Raw genomic sequence first — 20,634 nt, 5'->3', positions numbered from 1 at the left:
CTGGGTCCTTGCCAGGCCCTGGGGCACTGCACTGTTCAGCTGCAGGGAGGTGTGGCCAGTGCTTGCAGGTCTCCATCTGGAATTGTCCCAGTGCCCCAGCTGGGAAGGCTCTGGCCTTCAGGTGCACTTGTAGCATGAAGGCTTGTCCTCCAGCAGTGCCCACTTCCAGAGGCTGAGGTTGCAGGATATGTTCCAGAAATCCAAGGATGAGAACCGTGTTGACTGGCAGGTGTGGTGGTGCACACCTGTACTCCCAGTGACTTAGGAGGCTGAGGCAGGAGGGTCAAAAATTGGGGACTAGCCTGGGAAACCTAGTGAGACCCTTTGTCCAAAAAAAAAAAAAAAACACAATGTGAGTCCTCACGGTGAGAGGGTGCACCTCAGAGACAGAGAGCCAGGGGCCCTGCCTGCTGAGTGCGTTCCGAGCAGAGCGGGTGCTGGGGTGCTGGCTGAAGGCTGGAACCCTCATGGCGAGGGCTGCTGGTTCGTCAGCCTCCCCCTTGGTGTCTGTTTCATGCCGGATCCTTTTTATTCAGGTCACGCGTGTGAACGGCCAGTGAGGGGTTCTAGCATGCTGCCACCATCCAGGTCTCGGGTCATCTCCAGTGACGGAGCCAGTCGCTTCTCTGGGGGCAGCCTCCTCCCAAGGGGAGGACCAAGATGTGAGTCGAGGCTGTGGGGCTCCCTGGGTGGTGGTGAGCGGCGCTGTGGGCCAGGGCAGGACAAGAGGGTGTACATGTTGTGTTTGTGGTGTTGGGGGCCCTCGGGGGCCGGGGCAAGTGGTTGCTGTGACCAGCTTCCGGCCTTGATGAGGTTCCTTTGGACCCACTGTCCCCACCACACTCCCCCAGGCTGGGCCCTGTGGCCAGCAGTGTGGTTTCATGGGGAGATGGTGGTTCTGTGGCAGTGTTCGGGTCTGGCCAGCTACTCACCGCAGGGAAGGGGAAAGGACAGGGTGGACCTCAGCTGATTTTCAAAGCACACTTGAAACTCCCCTTTGGTTTCCTAGCCACTTACAGAGCTTTGGAAAGAAACACCTGGGTCTGGAGAGCAAGATCTGGGTTTGGCAAAAGTGCTTTCCACGGCAGTGAGCTGCTGGGGTTTTCTGTCCCCTTAGAAATGAAACCCACAGACCTAGGTCTAAACACGCCACTTGAAGTAAAAATGGGTGATGCTTTTTACGTGGCCTTCTCCCCACATGTTGTGGATAGCCGTCCTGTGTGGGTAGTCCTCTGGCTTCATTGGCCTTGAACTGGAGCTCCAGGAGGGAGGCAGAGCCATGGCTTGTTGGAGCTGGGTGGGGCTCTGGGTTCCATCTTGCAAGACCTTGAGGACGCCGCTGTCCAATCCCTGAACCTTGAGGCACAACCGAGCTCTTCCAGGGACAGAGGCCTGTGTGCTCAGCAGAAGCTCGGAGGGACCCATGACCCAGGGGAGCCATGAGTCTGTTTTGGGCCCGCTCCTCATTTTAATATGGATATTAAATTTTGGATAGCTCAGACGTGATTCTTGGCTGGGCTTCCTCCCATATGCCTGCGCCCTTAGACGTGGAAATGTCCTTTAGGGATGGTAAGACATTGGAACCAACTTGTGGTATCTAAAAAGCAATTATTTGTCTTTAAAATAGAATGATGGTGAGGGACCTGGCAGTGGCACTTGTGAGGGGAGAGGAGAGCTGCTTGGGAGGACGCCCTCTGTGTCTGATGGAAGGTGGACCTGGCCAGGAGGGTCCCTGCAGGCCTTGCTTTGCTCAAGGAAACTTCTGGTGGTGGCTGTGTGCCAGGAGTACCTGGCTCCTGGGTTGGGGTGTCCCTTTACCTGGCCTTCCTGGCCCGGCAGCTGGATGTCAGGGAGTCTCATGTGTCAGTTCTTGATGTGGCCTTGTCCCTGAAGGTAGTCCCACCACCACCTGTAGCCCTACCTCCGTCGCGGGTGGGGTGGGGTGAGCACAACTCTGCTTCTGTCACCTACTGGTGGCTTTCCTGGTGCTCAGGGTGTGAGTAGCCCACCCTCCAAGGACATAGGCTGTTCTTGGGCTCAGGTGGTCCAGGGGCGTTTGGAGCCAGGCTTGACTTGAACTCCATCTGCCTCTGACACACTGGGAGGCTTCCAGCCAAGGGACACAGCCCCTCATAGCCCCCTGCTCCTGAGCTGAGCTTGACTGGTGACGGCACACGTGGGCTTGGGTGAGGGTGCCCTGAGAGCACAGGATGGTGCCCACCTGCAGGACGCTTCCTGGAGGGGCCGCCTCGGAGCTGCAGCCACATCCTGGCTGGTGTTGGTGCCCTTTAGATCCAAGCACGTGAGCCTCCCACCAGAAAGTCACCTAATGGAGTATCCAAGGACCAGACTCCAAATTCTTTTTATCTGAGAGGCTGGTGAAAGAAGAGGTGCTGTGGGGCTCAGGCTTGGGAGTTGCCATCTGTCAGCACCTTAGAACTCATAGACGGGACCTACAAAGAAGAATCAGATTCGCTCTTGGAGCTTCCTGTCTGGATAAAGTGGTTCTGGGTGGCCCACCACTGTCTGCTTGGAGAGCATGGACTGCACACAGCCCCCCCTGACTCCTTTTCTGACCCTTCAGCAGGAAAAAATGTGGTCCAAGCACAGAAGCTGGCTGATGTGGACAGCGACCTGGCCGCCATGCTGCTGACCCACGTGAGGGGCGGCCAGGGGCTCCAGGGTGCTGGCCATGAGGCTGATGCTGTCCGCAGGCGCAAGCTGGAGAGGATGCGGTCTGTGCGCCTGCAGGAATCCGGAGGGGAGCCGGGCAGCCGCAGAACAAACATACTGGTGAGGGTCCAGGCTGTGTACCCATGTCTGTCCTTCCCTCCTTCTGGTCCTCTGTCAACTTTCTTCCAAATCCTGGTTATAAGAGACAAGGGCAATTTTCAGGTTGGAATTTTCTGGAACTCTTTTAAGTAAAGCTGATTCTTAGGCTTTACTCTTGGAAGTTGCTTCCATTTAGCTTGGCCATGCCTTGGAGCTGGGGTTTTAAGAAAGCTGTAGGTGATTCTGAGGTCCCCCAGATTTGAGGGCCAAGAGCTTAAATGTCTGGGATTATCACTTGAGTCAACTTGACCAAAAGAATTTCCTTTTCTGGCTGAATGTCTAAATAGACCTGTAAGGTTTTGCAATGAAGAAATGGGGGAGGAACGGCCACACCTCATGGTATGTGAACCCATGCTGCCACCAACACCCCCATGGACCTCGGGTCATGGCAGCATGCACCTGCTTAGCCCCTGCGGGAGCCATGTGCACTGGGGGCGGGAGGAGCCTTGGTCCCTGCCAGGAGCCTGGGGAAGGCAGAGAACCAGCCTGTCAGCCTGGGGGAAGGAGGCAGTGTAGATGGGAGCGTGCCGGGGGGAGAGGTGGGCACGTGAGCCGGCTTTGGTGGGCTCGTCCTCCGGGGCCTCTGCCTGGCCTCCACGCCCACAAGTCCTCCCCAGGCAGGCTCCGTCAGCGGTCGGTGGGCTCACTGAGGTTCCCTCAGGGAGTGGTGGGTGGAACACAGCGGTCCTCAGTGGCGGTGGCTGTGTGGTGGTGTCCCTAGCAACCTGGCCAGCTCGCCGTCGCATGGTGTGAGGAGAAGTGAGCCAGCCGGCGCGGAGGCAGTCCAGCCACCAGCTGTCCCCCAGCTTCCCGTGGGGTCCTGAGCTGGCGGCCGGCAGGAGGTTGGTGAAGTGACTCAGGGATCACATATCAGAGGTTCCTGTCACTTCCAGAGCCTTCACAAGTCGGGGCCCTGTGAAGCAGAGGTGCTGCGGCGGAGTCAGGCTGTTCTTGTTGGGCCGGCTTGCTGGGCCCCGCCTGGTCCTCTGGGGGACAAGTTCGCTGCATCCTGGGATGGCCTTGGCCCCAAGGGCTGTGCAGCAGGCAGCGGGGGACCCCGGTCATCTTGTGGCAGGTGGCACAGCCCCAGGGAGGCAGAGCTAGGCAGGAGGCCAAGTGTCGCAGGGCTTCTCAACAGAAGGTCCTGTGGCCTGTGGCTGGGAGCAAGCTCCAGCAACCCGATGCCCTACCCTGTAATGCCAGGGGACACTCTGTCCCTGTGCCTCCTCTTCCTTGTGAGGGTCACAGCCTACTGTGTGTCCAGTGCCCATAGTGACTGCCAAGATCAGAGGTAGCCACTACATGTGTGCAGCCAGAGGCCTGCAGGGAGACCCTGGGTTGAGAGGGAGGCTGCCACTCTTGTGCAGGGGTGAGGGATGCTGTGGGGTTGCAGGTGACAGGAATCCAGCATGCAGTGGCCTGTAGCACAGGTCCCAGGCCCTCACCCTGGTTTCTGGCCCTGCTGCTCTACTCAGTGGCTGTCCCCACACGAGTCCTTTGATGCAGTAACTGCACAGCCCCAGGCAGGGCCAGCTGTGTTGGTCACCAGGGTCAGGTCCCCCCAACTGCCCTCTGTATAGCATCCTCACCCTCCACCTCCCTAGGTGGCATCCCCACAGCCCAGGCGTGACACCTCAGCAGCACAGTGATGTTGTGCTCCCAAGAGCCATGCTGTCATGTCAGGCCGAGGGCCATGGAGGGGAAAGCTTGTACCCAGAGGTACAGTGAGCAGACGGCCCGTTGTCTCACTGCCTACGTGATGTGCCTGGGCCTGAGCCAGTGTCTAGGACCACACTGGGAGCGATGAGAGCCGGGGACCGAGGGACCCAGTGGGGACCATCATTGTTTTTTTTGCTTTGGCTTCGAATTGATGGAGGAACGAGATGGGAGAGCAGCAGCTAACTGCTCTCTTACTGATGGCTCTCTGCTGGTGACACTGATCTGGAGCGCTGGCTCGTGTTGGCAGCAGGCAGCTTCCTGACACGGAGCCTGGGATTTAAGGACAGACCCGCCTGACCTGGGCACTGCCCGGCCTTCTCCACAGGAGGACTGTGAACCCCTAATTGGGTGCTGGCCAAGAGCAGTGCGAGCACCCGTGCTGTCTCCAGGCCGGTGGACCAGAGGGAGGAGCAGAGGCAGGGCAGCACCGTCTGGCCAGATGATGTCCTGGGACTTTCTAATCAGGAGTCACCCTGTCTCCCGTGGGTGGACAGGGGTGGGGCGTTAGGCTGACAGGGTCCTTGTGGCATGGAAGGAGACAGGAATGAGCCAGAAGGCCCCCCTGCAGCCCCCAGCGTCCATTGTGTTCACGTTCTACCAAGTATGGTCACCCCATGCCCTCCCTGGACAGCTGGTCTAATAGGCAGTCTTGCACGTGTCTTCAAGTGGGCCACTTCTTAAAGACTGCTTCACTGGTGGGCAGAGGAGGTGTAGGCCCCTCCACTGGGCACATGTCAGAAAGGTGTCCGTTCAACTCCGGGTCCCTCCTCATCCTAACTCATGTCTGGCTCTGTGACCCAGCACCACCATCCAGAGGCTTCACTGCTTGGACAGGTCTCGTGGCCAGATGCCCATAGGAGGCCTCCAGGGGGAGTTGGACACCCTCTACTTCCAGCTCCCATCCCGGCAAGGAAAAGGCCAGGGCTTTGGACACTGGCCAGTTGGTATCAGAGTCACTTCCTGGCTGGCTTCAGTCAAGTGTGTGGGAGCTACAGGCAGCCTGCTCACTGCCGTCTCAGCCCTTCAGCCTTGGCAGGAGTTCTCTGTGCCTGGCCAAGTGGACCTTGGAGCAGCTGCCGCCTGGGACACCCTGGTGTGGGGAAGGCCCCGTCTAGACCTGGAAGCAGCCTCACTTTTTAATGTAAGGCCCAGACGTAAACCAGCTACGGAACGTGCCGGGCTGTAGCTCTGCGTCTCAGGGCGCGTGAGCAGGCGGGGCTGAGCCTCATGGACTTGGACCCAGCGTGAGGCTGCTGGGAACACTGGGATGGGGTGCAGGGGACACGCCTCCTGCAGACATGGTCACAGGCCGGGCTCTCAACACCACGTGGGGACCTGTGGGCCAGCTCTGTCACCAGGCTCAGGTTTGAGGCCATTTTCTCCTCTTTGAAGCCACAGTGTCCAGCTGCCCTGCTGAGCCTGGGTGCCAGCCTTGCCCCTGGTAGGGGTCTCGGGAGCAGGCAGGGCGCCCCTGCCATGAGGCAGAGAAGCTGGGGTGCCGTGCGGGCCTCCCCATGGAGGGAAAGGCGTGCCCCTTCCCTGTTCTGATGCTGTGAGGCTCTCTGGGCCGGGGGTGGGCTGGTCCCCGAGCCTCAGGCCAAGGCAGGGTCAGTTGTTCTTTTCCAGAAGTCTAATGCCCTGGAGTGGGGCGGCACATAGGCCCCGCCCCGGAGGGCACACACCCGGCCTGTCCAGCCAGCTGGCCTGTGTTTGACAGGCCCAGCAGAGCGTGCGGGCACAGCACTCGCGGGACCTGCAGGTCATTGACGCCTACCGGGAGCGCACCAAGGCCGAGAGCATTGCCAGCGTGCTGAGCCTGGCCGTCACCACGCAGCACACGCTCTACGCCACCCTGGGCACTGCTGAGTTCTTCGAGTTTGCGCTTAAGAACCCCCACAACATCCAGCACACGGTGACCATCGAGATCGACAACCCTGAGCTAAGGTGACAACTCCTGCCTGGCCCCTCGCTGGCTCTGTGCTGTGCTGATTCCTGTCCCCCGCAGGGGCGGCTCTGGGGGAGGGCGGCTTTTGCCCACAGCCCTGGCCATCCCCTGCCTCCCTCCAGTGTCATCCTGGACAGCCAGGAGTGGAGGTACTTCAAAGATGCCGCTGGCCTGCACACGCCCCTGGAGGAGGACATGTTCCACTTGCGCGGCAGCCTGGCCCCCCAGCTCTACCTGCGCCCCCGGGAGACCACCCACGTTCCCTTCAAGTACCAGAGCTTCTCTTTGGGTCGGCCAGCCCCCATACAGGTGTGGCCCAGGCCAACAGGGAAGTTCCTTCCCGGCCATGAAAGGGAGAGTGCTGTCTGGTGCTTGCAGTGTGCCCGTGTCTGCCAGGTGGGCTCTGCCCTCCACCCTTGTCTGCCCGCCTTGCCCCTCACGCCTCCTCTGTACCTGTGCCACACGGGCAGCCCAGGCCCTCCTCTCCTCCCGCCAGGCGTGTGTGCAGACCTGGCGAGAGTGGGTGGGCTGCCCCACCCTGCTCTGTCTGGTTTGCCTTTACACACCAACCTGGAGGCCTTGGGTGACATGAGTGTGTGTCCCAGTGTCTGACTGACCTCTGAGGATGCGCTGGGCCAGCTGGCTCTGTGCATGGGCCTGGGATTGAGCAGGCCTTTGCTCCAGGCACAGTGGGGAGACATGCTGGAGTCTGTGCCTGGGGGAGGCTGGCTGGCAGCTGCCGGGAGGCCTGGCGTGGGGCACGCAGGGTGGCCTTCAGGAGCTGCCGACTGCGCCTGCGACCTGCTCCTGGTCCGGGGTTCCTCACAGGCCTCTGCTGAGCCGAGCTCCGAGAGGGGCACAGACGCCGGATCACCTTGGAAGTCCAGCGCCACTTTCACCAAGCACGCCAAGGTAGGGGCCAAGACGACGTCTCAGTCATCCCACAGCCCTGCAGTGCCGTGCGTCCTCCTGTCCTCTGAGGCTGAGTGAAGTGTGCTGTGTCTTTGTGGTCCCCGTTTGGCCCTGACCCCTCCCTCTTTCTCTACCTTCCCGGAGGGAAGAGATCTGGGCCAACTTGGGGCGGGGCTGGGCTGGGCAAGGGTTGAGGTGGACATCCAGCAGGGCAGCCACAGCTGTGTCCAGACACTGGCAAAAGCTGGTGAAAGCCTGCTTTATTTATTTTTTTTGCCTTTGCTGATGGAACGCGTCTGCCCTTTGTTGGTGCTATAGAGGATGTTGGGGCTGGGACTCCCACGTGCGGGAAGTCCCAGCCCCCACCCCGCTGCCACGACTGTGGGGAGGGGGTTGTTGGGGCTGCTTCCCCTGCTGTGGGTCTGGGGGGTCAGGGCTGCGGGTCAGCCCTCGGCAGGCTGGTGGTGTGCAGGGTGGGTTTCACTGTGCCCGCGCGTAACGGCCAGGGCGAGGTGGGCTTCAAGGAGAGCACAGAGGGTTCTGTTGGGTTTGGTGTCCAGGGATTAGACAGAATGACTCCTTCCTAGAATTTTTGAGACCCTCCTTTGGAGGGGGAGGGGTTAATGGCAACTGTATTTGGGAAGAATCAGATAAGGGAACTTAAAATAATATTTCAAGTATTTTTAGCAAAATGATGATCCTTTTGCATGAATTTGGAGTTTTAAGAAAAGCCTCAGAAATTTTAATGAGTTTACCCATAATTGCTGCAGGGTGGACCTCTGATAGATAAGGACTTTCATCCTGACCATGTGCCGTGGTCCCTGCCCCTGAACTAACAAGGACCCCGAGCCGAGTCTGATGTCAGGTGCTCATGGTGTTTACAGCTGGACAGTTTGGGTCGGGACCTGCTTTCCTTCGACTACCCATCTCTGAGCCTTGGGTGTTGGTGAACGTGTCACCTGCAGAGGCCCCTGTGGCTGGTGGTCCTGGGGGGCTCGGGGGCTGATTCCCTGGCGTACCTGTGGTGAATTCCCTGTCCACTGTCACCTGAGGGCTCACGACCATGCCTGCTGTTCCCTGGGTACAGATGGGTGGCGTCCCAGTTCGCCACTCTCCTGTGGTCTCCTGTCAACAGGAGCTCCCCCAGCAGCGCTTGGGCCCCCCTGAAGCACACGAGTCCTGTGAAGTCGGGGCACGTGTGAGGGTCGTTCCCTTCAGTTATCAAAACGATGAGCTGTGACCAGCAGCTGCTCGCCATGGACGGTGGGTCTTTATTCAGACTTTATTCCTTAGATGCTGACACTGCCCTCTTTGGCCACTGCCGTCCTTCTCACATTAACTCTTGTGCCTTAAAAAATTTATTTTGAAATAATTTCAAACTTAGAGAAAAGTTGCAAAAATACACAGAGTTTTCACGGTGTTTGCCCGGATTTCCTGGTTGCTAACACTGCCCACATTTCCTTATCGTTCTCCCCATACGTGTGCATATTTTTTCTTGAAGAGCTGCTTCTTTTTTGTTGTTTGTTTGTTTGGTACCAGAGATTGAACCCAGGGGTGCTTTACTACTGAGCCACATCCCTAGTCCTTTTTATTTTTGAGACAGGGTCTCACTAAGTTGCTTAGAGCCTCACCAAGTTGGTGAGTGTGGAGGGCCACAGCCGAGTTGGGATGACGCTTGGCATTTTTGCCAGAAGTAGTGGTTGAGAGGTGACGCCAGCGAGCCATGAAGATGATGGCTTTTGAGTTCTCGCGGAGTTCCCGTTGAGTTCCAGTTGAGCTCTCGTGGGGATTCCTGAAGAGTTCGCTTTGGTTGGGGAAGTGCCGGAGGAGGGATTCCGGTTGGTGGTGCCTGGTGGAGCCGTGTGGCGTTCGGGAGAGTTCCCGGGAGCGTGTGTGGAGTGTGCTGGTGGAGTTCAGAAATAAAGTTTGTTCCTGCTTCAGTGGCTCGTGATTTGTGCCCAGCCAGACTGCGGCAGGTGAGGCTGACTTTGAACTTGGAATCCTCCTGCCTCAGCCTCCTGAGCTGTTGGGATTAGAGGCGTGCACCATTACGCCTGGCTTCTTGAACAGTTTTGAAAATAAATTATTGACCAAATGCTCCATTGTGCTCTGAAGCTTAGAGCTGGTCTGTCCTGAAAACGTAGAATTGTGAGGATCCTGAATTGGCGTGATCTTGTCACAGGCCCCATCCCCATTCCACAGTGTCCCTCTGGTGCTCCGTGGTTGCCTGCTCGGGCTCCCGGGTGCCGGGTGGTCCTGGCTGCCCCGCTGCCGGGCTCTCCTCTGTGGCCCTGGTGATGCTGAGCTCTTGGCTGGTCGTCTTGCGGAGCGTCCTGTGGGGCTTGCCTGCAGTCTGCTGGTGACTAGAGTCCGCCTGTGCACCTGGGGCAGGGTGCCACCACCCAGCATATGCTTGTTCTCAGAACACCACGGTGGAAGGAGGCAGCGTTGACTCGTCCTGTCAGGGGCAGTGTTAACTTTTTCACTTCGGGTGACATGGCCATGCTTTGTCCCTGTAAAATTACTGAAGTAGTTTGTGTTTAGAATTAGGAAGTCATGAGTTTTCAAGTCTCTTGTCAGAAGATATTCCGAGGCTATGGAAGTATCCCGTTTCTTACAGACGTTCACCCAAGGTAGCAGTTGACATCTTGCCTGAATCAGGGGGTTGTCGGTTCCACCCTCCTGCTCTGGCGGTTGCATTCTGAGACAGAGCCTTGCCTTCACCCCACCCTCCTGCTCACTCAGTTTTGCATCTTATGGGCTATTCATTCCTGTCTTATTGGTTTGTCACGGCCATTGTGTATTTTGCTGCTGACATTTGCATTGCCCCTGTCTGACAAGTGGCAGCCCCTTCAAGCTGGCGCCTGTCTTGTTCCACGTCCCTGCCATCCTTTGAGCCCTTCTCTCTGCCTGGCATAGCAGGGAATGCAAGCTCCTCTCGTCTCTCCCTGCCCATCTCAGAGTCAGAGCAGGACGGTAGTTAGAAACCAAGGTTGGTCCTTGGAGTGCTCACTGCTGCTGGGGTGTCACTACTGCTCAGCAGAGGGGCCCAGGAGGCATATGCCTATATGGACATGCACACCCACACATGCCTGTGTCCTTGTGCATGTGACATGCAGATATCTCTGTGTGTGCACACATGTGTACAGACCTTTGTTCTAACTGTATGGGTCGAAGACCATAGACTTACACTGTGCTTCAAGACCAGGTCAGCACTGCAGGGTTTATTCCTGTTGTCTTTCTCCATGTTTGAACCCCAGTGTCTGATAGTGAGGAACCTGGCTCCCATTGTCTTTGACATATTTACTTATTTGCTAGTTTTCCTGTATGTAGCCAGTCTTTGACCACCCTAGTCAGACCCCTTTGGCCCTGAAGCCACCGGCCATGCTGGCAAGTGTGTGTCCATCTGTGTATTTCAGAGTCCTGGACAAGAGTACCGCAACTTAGGGCTTCTAGCAGTGCATTTGCCCTAGGGTCCCTGTCCTGTACTTTAGACTTACTGGAGGAATTCTCCTCTGTGATGGTGCCACCAGCTTGGAGTACTGCAAGCTCTGTTGCTTTGTTTTCGTAATAGAGCTTTCCTCTTTAGTTCTAAAAATTAACCAAGGAGTTCACAGACTGTCAAACAAGACAGAAAGCTCTTGAATCTGTGCTGCTTGCCACTGCCTCCGGGGTCACATGTGCATGCGTGTGCTTGTGTATGTATGCCTTTGTGTCCACACACTTGCCTGTGTGGAGGATGAAATACAGATAAATAAGTGCCACTCTTGAATTTTTGCAATAACTTTTTGAAGAGGAGGCTTTCTGTTTTGAGCCTTCTTTTTTTCGTACCAGGGGTTGAATTCAGGGACACTCAACCTCTGAACCACATCCCCAGCTGTATTTTGTGTTTTATTTAGAGACAGGGTCTCACTGAGTCGCTTAGTGCCTTACTTTTGCTGAGGCTGGCTTTGAATTAACGATCCTCCTGCCTCAGCCTCCAGAGCTGCTGGGATGACAGGTGTGCATGACCACATCTGGCCCGTTCTGAGCCATCTTGGTTTCAGCACAGCCTGCTACTCTGTCTGGAAAGCCCTCAAGCAGAGGGCTCAGTCCTGAACACAGCTGCCCATTGACACCATGGCCTGGTGGGGGGTGATGGCGAGGCCTTCTGAGTGACTGCCACACACTCAGGGGGTACTGCAGCGGGGACAGCATTTAAGGGGCGTGCCTTACTTGAGAGGATGGCAGCGGCACGTTCACTGTCCACCTCGGACCCCAGTGCCCTGTACTGTGAACGCTGTCCCTGCATCTCTGACCATGCCTGTCTTTCGCCTCTCTGGAGGAGGGCAGTGAGATCTCTGTGCTGCCTTGGGAGGGACGTGAGGCTGCGCAGTCTGTGCTCCTGTCCTGAGGCCTGGCTGCTGCTGTCCTGCAGGTGCTGTTCCGGACCAGCAGCGGGAAGCTCCTTGCTATGCTCCAGCTGACCGTGGAGCCCCAGCCCCACGTTGTGGACCAGATCTTCCGCTTCTACCACCCGGAACTCACCTTCCTGAAGAAGGCCATCCGCCTGCCTCCCTGGCACACGCTTCCCGGCAAGTCCCTGCCGTTCCTGGGGTGGCCTCTGGCAGGTTCAGCTGGTTGGAAGAGGCCTCTGCCCCAGGTGGCAAGTGGCATCATGGAGTCCCCCATGCTGTGTGGCAAACCCTGCCACCACCCTTCTGCCTCCTCTGATGCCACCCTTCCAGCCCTAAGAGCTCTGCGCCAGGGCCTGTCCCCATAAGAAGTGAGGGCCATGGAGATGGCTCCCCCCCGGGGCTCTCCAACGTTCTGGCAGGTACCTTCACAGCCAGGTGAGGCCTCTGTGCTTGGTGGGGCTCCTGTTCACCTCTAGGTCACTCCCTTTGGGTGACTTTCCATGGAAGGGGCTGGAAGGTCATCCCAGGGACCCCAAGGTGATGATCGAGCTGCCCTGTACTGCCCTCACCCAGTTGAATGGCCCTGGTCCCTCTGCTGTTTCCTCCTGGGTCCGTCTCCCACCCCTGTGGGGACGCTGTAGGTCAGGCTGTCGGCTCCTGTGCCCTCGACCTGCAGCCTGCATGGCCCACAGGCCGCGCTAGGCCAGTAGCAACATTGTCCCCTTCCCTGTTGCAGGTGCCCCAGTGGGAATGCCTGGTGAGGACCTCCCCATCCATGTGCGATGCAGCGACCCCAATGTCCTCTGTGAGGCCCAGAGTGTGGTATGTCATGGGGACGTTGTCCTCGCCCCATGTCGCTTCTGCTGGGGTTTTAGCTGAGTGGCTTCTTTTCAAGGTAGTGAAGGGCTCTGGGGACACCCTTGAGGGCTTCTCGAGCAGGTCTTTATTTTCTCTGCTAGCAGATCAGTCCTCTGATCAGCTGCATTTAAATTTTAAGAAAAGGCACGAAGCAAAGTGAATAAAACGACTGGTAATTAAGGCACTTATTAATTACCGTCGTCAAGGGATGGCGGCAGTAACTGTGCTATGACTAGCTGGGAGCCTGGATAAAATCTGTGCAATGTAATTATTGAAATCAACATAGAACCAGGGAGCTGCCGACTGCTCCTCACTGAACAGGCTGGTGAATGCTGACGAGTGCTAGGAGGATGCACCTGGGGAGGGGCTCCCACCTGCCCCGGCTGCACACCTGCCCCCAGTGCACACCTGTCCTGGGTACACACCTGCCCCGGCTGCACACCTACTCCGGGTGCACACCTGCCCCAGCTGCACAGGCCTCAGGCAACTTTAGGGGCCAGACTAAGGTTGGAGGGGGGAGGCAGGTGGTGCTGGCCCCCACGTCCCCCACGTCTGCTTGGCAGGGCCCTGGGGAGCCCCGGGATGTGTTTCTGAAGGTGGCCAGTGGTCCAAGCCCAGAGATGAAAGACTTCTTTGTCATCATTTATGCGTGAGTACTCAAGACAACAGATCTGGACAGGGCAGGCGGGGCTGGGAGGGGCAGGTCGGGGCTGCTGGTGGATGGGGGGCCGTGCCCACCTGAGAGGCAGGACTGCTGAGTTCTAGGGCCAGTAGGCCCTGCAGAGGGCATCCTCTGCTGGAGCAGCACAAGTGACTGGAGAGACTCGGAGGCTCCCTGTGCCCACCTAGGGAAGGGTCAGCCCAGGAAGCCTGGCAGCTGTTTCCTCCCCAGTTTATGGGCTGAACCTCCAGGGGCTCAGCTGACACCACCCCAAGACCATGATCAAGTTGCCCAGTTAGACAGCTGCAGTCCCTTCGCTGTCTCCTCCTGGGCCCTGTCTCCCAGCCATTTGGAGCCCTCTAACTGGTTCGAGCTGGGAGATTTCCTGCAGGGCTTCCAAGGCAGGCCAGGGCAAGGGTAAGCTGTATCCAGGGTGAGGGGCTGCACCAGCCTCCCCTGCCATGAGAACACCTCAGCCCTGACTCCTCCTAACAACCCTGGAGGTGGGTCACTGGCCCTGCTTTGCCGTGCAGTCATGAAGTTTCACAGCCCTGTGTTCAGACCTGTGACCTCCGTCCCCTCGTCCCCTACGCATAGCCCACCACCCTTCACAGCTGTTCCGAGGCATTTGGGCCAGCTCAGGCTCTCCTTCATCCCATGTCACAGTCCTAGGTGCAGGGACAGGCAGGGTCTCAGCCCCGCCAAGGGCTTCCGTGTAGGTGGGCAGGTGGAGGCCAGGGCGGAGGCAGCTGGCCCAGCCTGGCCTCCTCGGCTCTTGCCCCCGCCCCTGCCCCCCAGCACACCCACTCTCAGGGGCTTTTGCTGTCTCTCTGAGGACACTTGCAGACAGCCCCTGTCCCTCGCAGGGACCGCTGGCTGGCAGTGCCTGTGCAGACGTGGCAGGTCTGCCTCCACTCCCTGCAGCGCGTCGACGTCTCCTGTGTTGCGGGCCAGCTGAGCCGCCTGTCCCTTGTCCTCCGGGGGACACAGAGAGTGAGGAAAGTGAGAGCTTTTGCCTCGCACCCCCAGGAGCTGCAGGTGAGCCTCCTCCCTGCCGAAGTGCCGCAGGGTCCTCCCAGCCCTAAGCTGGCTTTGCTAGGCATGCCGGTGCGGCCACGGGACAGGTGCACCTGAAGGCCTGGATCTGGAGTCTGGGAAGGACTCTGGGATCGGAGATGCCCGGGGACACAGCATGGGGCCATGCAGATTCCCACCCACAGGCCTGTGTTCTGAACCCAGGTTGCTTAGGGAAGGGTCACCATGGGTGGGCCTTGCCTACCACAGACCCAAAGTGCGGGAACAGGGGCCAGGCTCTAGACCCGGGTGGCTCCTGAGCCTGTTGAGCTGTCACCTGAACAACCTGGTGACTTTGAGTTGCCCTGGTTGGTGGGATTGGGTACCTGGGAGACTCTGTGTCTGTGAACCCAGAGGCTGCAATCTGACTCTCCCCTTGCTCCTGAAGACAGACCCCGCAGGTGTCTTTGTGCTGCCGCCTCATGGGGTGCAAGACCTGCATGTGGCCGTGAGGCCCAGGAGGGCCGGCAGCCGCTTCATCCACCTCAACCTGGTGGACGTGGACTACCACCAGCTGGTGGCCTCCTGGCTCCTGTGCCTCTCCTGCCACCAGCCGCTCATCTCCAAGGTCTGTGTGAGGCTGCGGGAGGAGGCACTGCAGGACTTCTCTGTGCTCTTCAGGTGACAGGGTGTCACCTGGGTGTCACCTGCCCTGTGCCCTGGGCTGTCCCGATCCAGGGCTGTGTGGGGCGGGGTGGGGGTGCTTGCTCCTGCACCGTCTGTCCCTCTCATCCACGTGGATGTCCTGGTGTCTGGGGCTGGGCTCAGGAAGTTCTTGGAGAAGGAGCCCTGGGCCGTGACTGGGACCTGGCCCACCCTCCCCAGGCCTTTGAGATCACGATGGCGGTGGGTGAAGGGAAGGGCGTCAACAAGCGGATCACCTACACCAACCCCTACCCCACCCGGAGGACCTACCGCCTGTACAGCGACCACCCTGACCTGCTGCAGTTCAAGGAGGACACCTTTCAGGTGCTGCAGGGCTGCACGGGGGCCTTGGGAGGTGTGTGGGAGGGCTGGCGCTGGGTGCTCAGTGCTGCGTCCAGGAGGGGTGAGTCTGGGGATGATGGCAGGTGCCCCAGCCCCCTGGTGAGGTGCCGGGAGGCAGGAGACTCTCTGAGAGCCCACCGCCTCTCGCTGGAGACCCTGGCTGGGAGCACTGTTGCAAGGGGCCTTGGTGGCTTTGCCCCTCTGCAGCTCCTCACTGTTGTGCCCAGATCCGAGGCCGTCCCCCTTCAGGAAGGTTGAGGGCGCGTCCTGCGGTGGTAGTACCTCAGGGGTCCGCAGGCAGCCAGCTTCTGAGAGGGCAGGCTGGTGGCTGGGGTCTCCACAGCAGTGTTGGGAGGGAGCTCAGGAGAGGAGCGGCTCCAGCCCCAGCAGTGCTGCCCATGCAGGCCTGGTGCCCGTCCCTCCAGGCACTGGGTCCGGGCTGGTCATGGACGTCCTTTGTCAGCCATGTGTCCCGCCTGCCCGTAGGGAGCCTACCTCACCCTGAGTCACCTCTCTGGACGCTGCTGTGAGGCTGGTGTAGCTCAGTGTGGAGGCCTGCCTGGCACCCTGAGCCTGGGTTCCATCCCTAGCCCTGAGAAGCTGCTGGTAAGGTGGGCGCAGCTCAGGGTGGACACGGGGGTCTCAATGCTTCTTCCAGGTGGGAGGAGGCGAGACCTACACCATCGGCCTGCGGTTTGCGCCGGGCAGGAGAGTGGGGCAGGAGGAGATCCTGATTTACATCAATGACCACGAAGACAAGAACGAAGAGGCCTTCTGTGTGAAGGTCATCTACCAGTGAGGGGCCGGCGGCATCTGCCACACACGCCTGCCCTGCGGACCTCCCCTGCCTCTCCTCTCCCCAGCATGTGGCCTTGCCCTGGTGGCCTGGGCCTGGCTTAGGGAGGAGCATGTGTACCCTGGTCATTTTTGAAATGCCTGTGTCCAGCCTAGGGCTGCCAACACTGACCAAGGCCACAGGGTGAGTTCTCAGCGTGAACAGGAATCTGGTGGCCTCCAGTCACCTTATTCTATCTGAGGTGTGCATGAGGCCCACTGGTCCCTCTGTAGCCCATGGAGGTTGTCACTGTTTGTAACTTAGTTTCGATTTTTTTTTTTTTTTTTTAGCAAAATGTATTTTATGAATCATCTAAATGGCAAAATTATGTTTTTCTTACTGGATTTTATATGAACAAAATGAACTTTATTTGCTACACAGTGTTTTATACTGATATCACGTTGTGTTTGTGTTTAAGATCAGACCATCTGAACGCTGGCTTGTGTTCCCTTCTGGTGGTTCCTATTTTCCTTCTTCCCTGCGGACCTGCTGTCAGAGGGTTTTCCCGTCTGCAGGTTAGCCTGGACTGCCCTGGATTGCCAGGGGGGCCCAGCCCTGTGCCCTCTTGAGAGTCCCCTCGGGCCTGGCCCCAGGGCAGAGCTGAGGGACACCACTGAGACCGCGAGGGCCCCCAGAGCGCTGCGCTGGGGGTGGGAGTGCAAGGGGTGCAAGAGTGGAGGTGGCCTGCGTGCCTGCAGCGACCTCATGGAGCACACACGTGCTGTGGGGACGTGCAGTGACGAATGTCCCTAGAGTCAGTGACTTTCAGGAATGGCTTGCATGCTCTACAGGGGCCTGAAGGTGGGAGCTGTGGCCTTTTCCTGCTCCCTCTACAGGGTCCTTGTGCCCAGTGCTGCACTCTGCTGGGGCTGAGTCGGCCTCTGGCCCCTCGAGTGCCCTGACAAGCAGCAGTGGGCGTGGCTCCTTTGGAGGGTGGTTTGCTTCTGGGTGGGCCCACTGCCAGGTCCTGCTTGGGCGGACGCTGAGGCTGCACAGTCTCCATGGAAGAGGCCCGTGGAGTCCCAAGAAGCCAATGCGGATGCCGGGAGGCCCTGTGGTGGGGCGTGGTGTTGAGCTCCTGCTCTCAGCACATCCACAGGGAGCGGAAGCCACTGCAGGACCATGGGCTGCCATGGCCTTCGCCCTCAGTGCTTGGGGAGATGGGGAAGGCTGTTGGAGGCCCTGGGCAGGCACGGCCTGGGGGCAGGGCCGGCTGCAGCCTCCTGTGAGGATACGCAGCCCTGGAGCATGAGGTGGGCACATAGGGCACGGGAGGGCCTCCCAGACAAAGAACAGAGGAGAGCCTTGGCCCTGGGGGGTGCATAGTGTCAAGGTCACCGCGCTGGGCCATTATGGGAGGCTCAGGCCCACCTGAGAAGCTGACCCGGGCACAACAAGATCCTTGCAGGCCAGGATGGGGCTTTTGTCTTTATCAGGAAGTACCAGGAAGCTTCTCAGAGGTTCAAAGCAAGGGGCAGGTGAGGGGCAGTGTCACGTTGGAATTCTGGGAGAAGGTGGGCAGTGGTGTGGGGGGCCACGTGGAGCCGCCCAGTCGCAGGCACAGCAGAGGCTGTTGTAGCAGGGAGATGGCGGTCGGGTGGGGAGGGTGGCTGTGTGTGGCTGGGCTGTGCATGACAGAAACCCCAGCACCACCGTCTCAGGCAAGGTGCACGCTGATTTCTCACGCCCACACTCCTGCAGGCGACCAGGACTGACGAGCGCTCATTGTCCCTGTGCCTGGGTGTTCTCTTTCTCCAGTTGCTTCCTGACTCAGAGAGGGTGGAGGGCGACCCTGGCGGGCTGGCTCCTTACGCGTGGACAAAGGCACCGTCCTGTGAGGCTCCTGGTCCTCAGGCCCAGGCGGGTGGTTCTTCATAGAGATGGCCCTGGTGGCCGGGAGCTGGGTGACGGAGGGAGCCACCTCTGCTCCCCGAGGGCTGATTTCATCTGATGGCCGAGCAGCTTCCTGCGCTGGCTGCAGGCCCCGCCACAGTGCCCTGCGTCTTGGGCAGGAAAACCCGGGGGCTACAGCACCTTGGAAGGTGACTCATGCAGCCTGTACCTTTTAAAGAAGCCGTGGTCCTGCAGCCCGGCTGCTCCCCTCCTGGCAGAGCAGAGGGAGTGGGTCCTCCGCCAGCCCCTTAGGTGCTCCAGAGCTGGAGGTCCACCTGCCCTGCAGACGCTTTTTCCCAGGTGCATTTTCATGCGGAAAGTCAAGGGCTGCTGCTTTGCTAGAGGTGGCTCTACCGGATTTTCCTTGTCCTTGGAAATGGTGGCGTCTCGGGAGCTCCTGGCCTTGTCCAGTCTGTAAAGCGTGGACTGAGATGGGCTGCCATTGGGCCCTCGGCTCAGCTCTGAGATCCGGGCTCTGCCCGAGATAGGGTGCCAATAGAGCTGGGTGCTGGGTGCCTGCGCGGCCACTGCCCCCTCCCTGGGCTTGCTGTGCACAGCTTCCTGGTGGTGCTGTTTTCCTCCCGTGCAGAGGAGGGCGCTGCAGCTCCCGGGAAGACCAGCTGGAGCAGGCAGCAGGTGCCCCTCCTGGGTGGGTGGGGCTGACTCCTGACAGCAGTGAGCTCCTTTGGGGCTAGAGGACGCGTGACCATCTCCTGAGCTCAGAGGCCCACAAGGAGCAAGGGGCCTGGCCACACTGCCTGACCCCCCAGCATGCACCTGCTCACACCCTCATCCCATCCACCTAGTGTGCAGAGGGCTCCTCCCTGAGACAGACACTGTCCCTGCCCTGAGAGGTGGCCTTTGGTGGGGCCCAGTGGCCAGTGGACATGTGGTACCCTGTGGGACATTGAAGCTGCGAGGAAGGGGTATTGGTTTAGAAAAGGGGTCGAGTCCTCTCTGAGCAGGGGACACTTGGGCAGAGGGGGCCCGCTGGCAGAGAGCAGCCAGGAGCAAAGGGACTTGGGCAGGCAGAGAGGAGACAGGCTGTAGGTGGGCTTCCGGGCTGGTGGTTAGGTGCACAGGCATCCGCTTGACCCTGCTGGGCCCCAGCCCCAGCACCTGGTCAACCTGGAGCCCAGACCTCACAGAGAGGCCTGCCTCTCCTGGGGGGCCTCCTGCTGCCACCCGCATGCAGAAGAGTTCTGGTGTGTAGCCTGCGATGTGGGGCGTCCCTTTGCCCTCTCACATGCTAGGGCATCCGGGGAACAGGGCTCTGCAGGCACCAAGCCCAGTCAAGGCCACTGTGCGCCTGGGTGTGCGGATGTTCCGAGTGGCATTGTCATTTACTTCTCCCTTCACGTACGGGAGAAAGCCAGCCGGTGGCCTCGCCAGGCCACGAGGCTCCAGCTGCAGGCTGGCCTCGTCCTGCCCAGCCCTCTTTCAAAGCAGGGTCAGGTTTCGGGGACGTTTCTGGTAGCAGTAGCTTATCTCCTCCCTCCTCCCACGCTGCCGAAAGCGTGTTCCACTAAATGGAGTCAAACGGAAGCCAGGGAGCTGCTTTGGCTTCCCATGCCTGATGGAGGTTCCATGTTGTTTGCCTGTATTTAGAAAGAAACCCAGGCACTTGAAACTGTTGCTCTGATTCCAAGTGGCCGGGGAAAGGGCCACCAGGTTCCCCCGGCGGGCAGAGGCGGTGAACTCTGACCCTGTGGCAGCCTTAAATATTTTTAAGTGAAACAATTGAAATGTTTTAAATCTTTGGCTCTTTCTGACCTCAGCACAACAGTGCATCCGGCTTCCCCTTTGGAGCTTGGGTTCTGGCCTTGGCTGCTGGGTGCTGGTACTTCTGGCCTCTGAGGGGCTGGACACTGAGGCCTCAACTGGCATCAGGTAACAGTCCTCATGCCACTTTGGACCACCAGGTGGTCGTTGGGAAGAAGGAAGGAGGAGGCCAGAGAGACCACCATGAGGGAGGCTCTGCTGGACTGGCCTCCAGGAGGCCACAGCAGCCGTGGAAGTGGACAGGGTGGACGATCCCAGAGAGAGCCAGGCCTCACACACTGTCGCTGCCTCTGCGCACTGCTGGTGGGGGGCGGCAGTGCGGCCCCCGGGGGGACCCTGTCCAAACATCCTCCTAGCTCTGAGCCTGGGTGAAGGATTCGTTTGGGCCATGACTCTAAACACATATCTGGGGACGGTTTTACTTTGGCAAATCATCCATTTAGCTTATCATCTCAACTAATTCCGCATAAGTCAGACCATGGATCAGATTCTGTTAAAAAGAAGAAATGAAGTTCTTTTAAAGTGCATTTCCCCCTCCCCAGGTCTTTGCACTTTTATTTATTTACTTATTTGTACCAGGGATTGAACCCAAGGGCACTTGGCCACCGAGCCACACCCCCAGCCCTATTTATTTATTTATTTATTTATTGGTACTGAGGATTGAACACAGGGGTACTGAGACGGGTGTGACCTGCCACTGAGACGGGTGTGACCTGCCAAGATGTCAATGAGCCTGCTG

The 20,634-nt window shown here is 58.9% G+C and overlaps 1 protein-coding gene across 1 annotated transcript in view; it reads left to right on the top strand.

Moving 5' to 3' along the window:
• Positions 1-16,483, top strand: part of Nphp4 (nephrocystin 4) — a 100,810-nt gene extending 84,327 nt beyond the window's left edge. Inside the window, exons 19-30 of the mRNA XM_026386062.2 lie at positions 537-662; positions 2,585-2,793; positions 6,269-6,495; positions 6,619-6,805; positions 7,325-7,408; positions 11,826-11,982; positions 12,542-12,627; positions 13,227-13,312; positions 14,191-14,362; positions 14,787-14,966; positions 15,224-15,367; positions 16,044-16,483. Of these exons, the coding sequence (XP_026241847.2) occupies positions 537-662; positions 2,585-2,793; positions 6,269-6,495; positions 6,619-6,805; positions 7,325-7,408; positions 11,826-11,982; positions 12,542-12,627; positions 13,227-13,312; positions 14,191-14,362; positions 14,787-14,966; positions 15,224-15,367; positions 16,044-16,184 (1,799 nt within the window). The 3' untranslated portion in view covers positions 16,185-16,483. The remainder of the gene's footprint in view (positions 1-536; positions 663-2,584; positions 2,794-6,268; positions 6,496-6,618; positions 6,806-7,324; positions 7,409-11,825; positions 11,983-12,541; positions 12,628-13,226; positions 13,313-14,190; positions 14,363-14,786; positions 14,967-15,223; positions 15,368-16,043) is intronic.
• The last annotated feature ends 4,151 nt before the right edge of the window (positions 16,484-20,634 follow it).

Source organism: Urocitellus parryii, chromosome 11 (genome assembly GCF_045843805.1).
Source record: "Urocitellus parryii isolate mUroPar1 chromosome 11, mUroPar1.hap1, whole genome shotgun sequence".
Classification (NCBI taxonomy): domain Eukaryota; kingdom Metazoa; phylum Chordata; class Mammalia; order Rodentia; family Sciuridae; genus Urocitellus; species Urocitellus parryii.
Note: the sequence above shows the minus strand (reverse complement) of the source record. Positions and strands in the feature narration are given on the sequence as shown.